The sequence below is a fragment of the Galeopterus variegatus genome, unplaced genomic scaffold (genome assembly GCF_000696425.1).
Source record: "Galeopterus variegatus unplaced genomic scaffold, G_variegatus-3.0.2 Scaffold4500, whole genome shotgun sequence".
NCBI lineage: Eukaryota > Metazoa > Chordata > Mammalia > Dermoptera > Cynocephalidae > Galeopterus > Galeopterus variegatus.
The window spans coordinates 47,418-50,737 of record NW_007730611.1 but is presented as its reverse complement, the minus strand read 5'-3'; the positions used below and the strand labels follow the sequence as shown (position 1 = coordinate 50,737).

The 3,320-nt window shown below is 52.4% G+C and overlaps 1 protein-coding gene across 1 annotated transcript in view; it reads left to right on the top strand.

Annotated features, from left to right (window-relative positions):
- NRSN2 (neurensin 2) overlaps positions 1–2,692 on the top strand; it is a 7,153-nt gene extending 4,461 nt beyond the window's left edge. Inside the window, exon 3 of the mRNA XM_008587696.1 lies at positions 2,154–2,692. Within this exon, the coding sequence (XP_008585918.1) occupies positions 2,154–2,579 (426 nt within the window). The 3' untranslated portion in view covers positions 2,580–2,692. The remainder of the gene's footprint in view (positions 1–2,153) is intronic.
- Positions 2,693–3,320: the final 628 nt, after the last annotated feature.

The window sequence follows — 3,320 nt, the reverse complement described above, 5'->3', positions numbered from 1 at the left end:
TTACATGGAGAGACAAAAGATCCAGGATAGCTAGAAATTAAAAACCAGGGGGCCGGCCTGGTGGCGCACTGCTACAGTGCGCCACTTGAGAGCACAGCGGCGCTCCCGCCGAGGGTTCGGATCCCACATACAGACCGGTTCCCGCTCACTGGCTGAGCGAGGTGCGGGCGCAACACCGAGGGTTGCGATACGTTGCCGGACACGAAAGAAAAAAGGACAAAAAAAAAAAAAACCATTGCCATTGACAAGGAACAATACTTTTTATCCCCAGAAGCCCTGGCACATGTCACATTTGCTCTGACTGGGTCACTAGCCAGCACTAAACTAATTACTATGGCCAGGGAGATGGAATACACTGACTGGCAGGAAGTGGGGTTCATCTCACTTCAATCTTACTTGGTTTCCCAATGAAATATTGGGGTCAGTTGCCAAGGCAGTGGAAAGATGTGAGAGAAGCACAGTTGACATCTATAATAGCCAGGGAGAGGGGTCAGCCAGGGTACTCCATATGGGTAAAGATGTGGAGGTGGCAATGAGCCCAGTCCCTGTGATGAGCAGAGCTCTTTGCTAAATACTGGAGGGAGATTGAGGCAGAGGGTCACTCCTTTTGCTTTCAAAGGACTTCAGTCTAGTGGGGAGGCAAGGCACCAACCTGTGCAGAGGCACCAACCTGCACAACCTCAGGTCAGGTGTGCAGAGGATTCCAGGAGAGGAAATGGTCTCAGTGCCTGGGGTGATCAGGGAAGATATCTAGAAGGTGAGTACATATTTAATTTTTTTTTTCCGTCTTTTTTCGTGTCTGGCAACGGATCGCAACCCTCAGTGTCACGCACGTACCAGACCAGGACCGGCAACGGGATCGCAACCCTCGGTGTCACACCCGCACCCCACTCAGCCAGTGAGCGGGAACCGGTCTGTATGTGGGATCCGAACCCTCGGCGGGAGCGCCACTGCGCTCCCAAGCAGCACACTGTAGCAGTGCGCCACCGGGCCGGCCCCATATTTAATTTTTTAAAAGCATCTTATTGCCAGGCACTGTGCTAGGCTTTCAGAGACGTAGAATTTAAGACAATATGGTTCCTGTCCTCGAGGAACTCCTAGCTCTTCAGCCTCTGCTCTGACACTAGCTGTCTTGTGCTAGGCACAGAAGACACCTCGTGAGCCAAAACAGGCAGTCTCTGCTCTCATGGGGCTCTCAGTCTGGTGGCACAGGCAGACATCACTTACATAATAACTGAAATACATGTCCAAATGTGCACCAAAGTGAGCACGCTAAAGGACAAATGAGCACAGAGTCTGTGCAGAGTGCAGAGCAGGGGACCCGACCCTGTCCGGGGGCATCCTAGAAGATTTCCTGAAGGAGGTGAGGTTTGAGATGAGATCTGAGGATACGTAGGAGTTATCCCGACAGAGAGGTAGAGGGTAGAAAGGACAAGCGAATATGATAGGATCCAAATAATGAGGGAGGGGACCCAAGTTTGGCTGAAGAAATCCATTGCTAGGTGGGAGCTGGGAAGGAAATTAATCAGGGGGCCTCAAGATTCCAAATACAACATGACAGTTTGTGCCTGCTGTCAGTTAGATCCCAGCAGGTGTGTTCTGTGATTCCCATCTCTTAGGGTTGGATTAAGGGATTACCTTTGAGGCCATTTAGGATTCCAGGTGTATTAGTCCATTTTGTGTTGCTCTAACAGAATACCTGGAACTGGGTAATTTATAAAGAAAAAGAAATTTTTTGCTTATAGTTTCTAAGGCTGGGAAGCCCAAAGTCCATCTGGTGGTGGTGACAGTGACCCAAGGGTCTCACATTGCAAGATGCTGGAAGCAGAGAGAGAGACAGACAGACTCTTCTCTTCTTTTAAAGCCCTCAGAACCATGCCCCTGACAACCATTTTTAATCCAGTCACTACTGCACGGTCCTATAATCCAATTACCTCTTCACAGCTCCACCTTTCAATTACCAAAATAGGATCTCCCACCCTCTTAACAGTCACAGTGGGGGCTAAGTTTCTAATACATAAAACTTGAGGGACACAATTCAAGCTTCAGGGAGTTTTGGGGGGACATAATTCAATTCACTACACCAGGTGATCCCTTAGCTTGTGGCTCCTCACTGACCCTGACTGCCTCTTGGTCTGTCTGCCTCTCCCCAGATCAGCCTGTCCTCGGGGACCCTGCTTCTGCTGCTGGGCGTGGCAGCCCTGACCACTGGCTATGCGGTGCCCCCCAAGCTGGAAGGCATTGGCGAGGGTGAGTTCCTGGTGCTGGATCAGCGGGCGGCCGACTACAACCAAGCCCTGGGCACCTGCCGCCTGGCAGGCACTGCGCTCTGTGCGGCGGCTGGGGTTCTGCTGGCCATCTGCCTATTCTGGGCCATGACGGGCTGGGCAAGCCAGGACATCAAGGCAGAGCCCTTGGCCACTGAAGCTGATGACCACATGGAGGTCTTTGGGGATGAGCCAGAACAGCAGCTGTCCCCCATCTTCTGTGATGCCAGTGGCCAGTCATGGTTCTCGCCACCTGCCAGCCCCTTTGGGCAATCCTTTGTGCAGACCATCCAGCCCCAGCGGGACTCTTGAGCTACCCACATGGCCAGAGAAGGAGCCAGACCTGGGGTCTGGACCCTTTCTCTTCCCCACCACACCCCCCCATTGTCACACCAATGTCTCCCTTTCAGCAGGGCCCCTTCCATCCAAGCACATGGCCAGAGAAGGAGCCAGACCTGGGGTCTGGACCCTTTCTCTTCCCCACCACACCCCTCCATTGTCACACCAATGTCTCCCTTTCAGCAGGGCCCCTTCCATCCAAACCCCCAGAAGGCTCAACTCCAGGTAAAGTCTGGAGCTCAAGTCCCTGTGCCCCTTCCCCAGGGGTAGGACCTCAAATCATCCAAGATGCCAGCCTTATCAAGTCCTCCCCACACTTCCCACCCACCTCTCCTTCCCAAGACCCTTCAGGGACAAGAAAACATCTCCCTCAATTGTCCCCACTCTTTCCTCTCTGGGCAAGCCCCTTATCCTTTCAGACCATCAGTTCCTGCCTCTTTACTATGAAGGGTTTGGACAAGATTCTAGAATTCTGTGACTTTCCTATTCCCCTCATGATATAAGCACTACCCTCCATAGACAAAAAAAGGGGAAGGCTAGAGGGGTCGTTTTCCTCCACCAGGACACCTCAGAATGGGTCCAGGACACTCACTTGGACTTCCCCTCCAGGATGGTGTGAAGACATTTACCTCTCACAGTGTGTTTTTCACCTGCAGTCTGAGAGCAGAGCCCCACAGTCCACCTCATCACCGGCAATTACTAAACCGAGTCTAC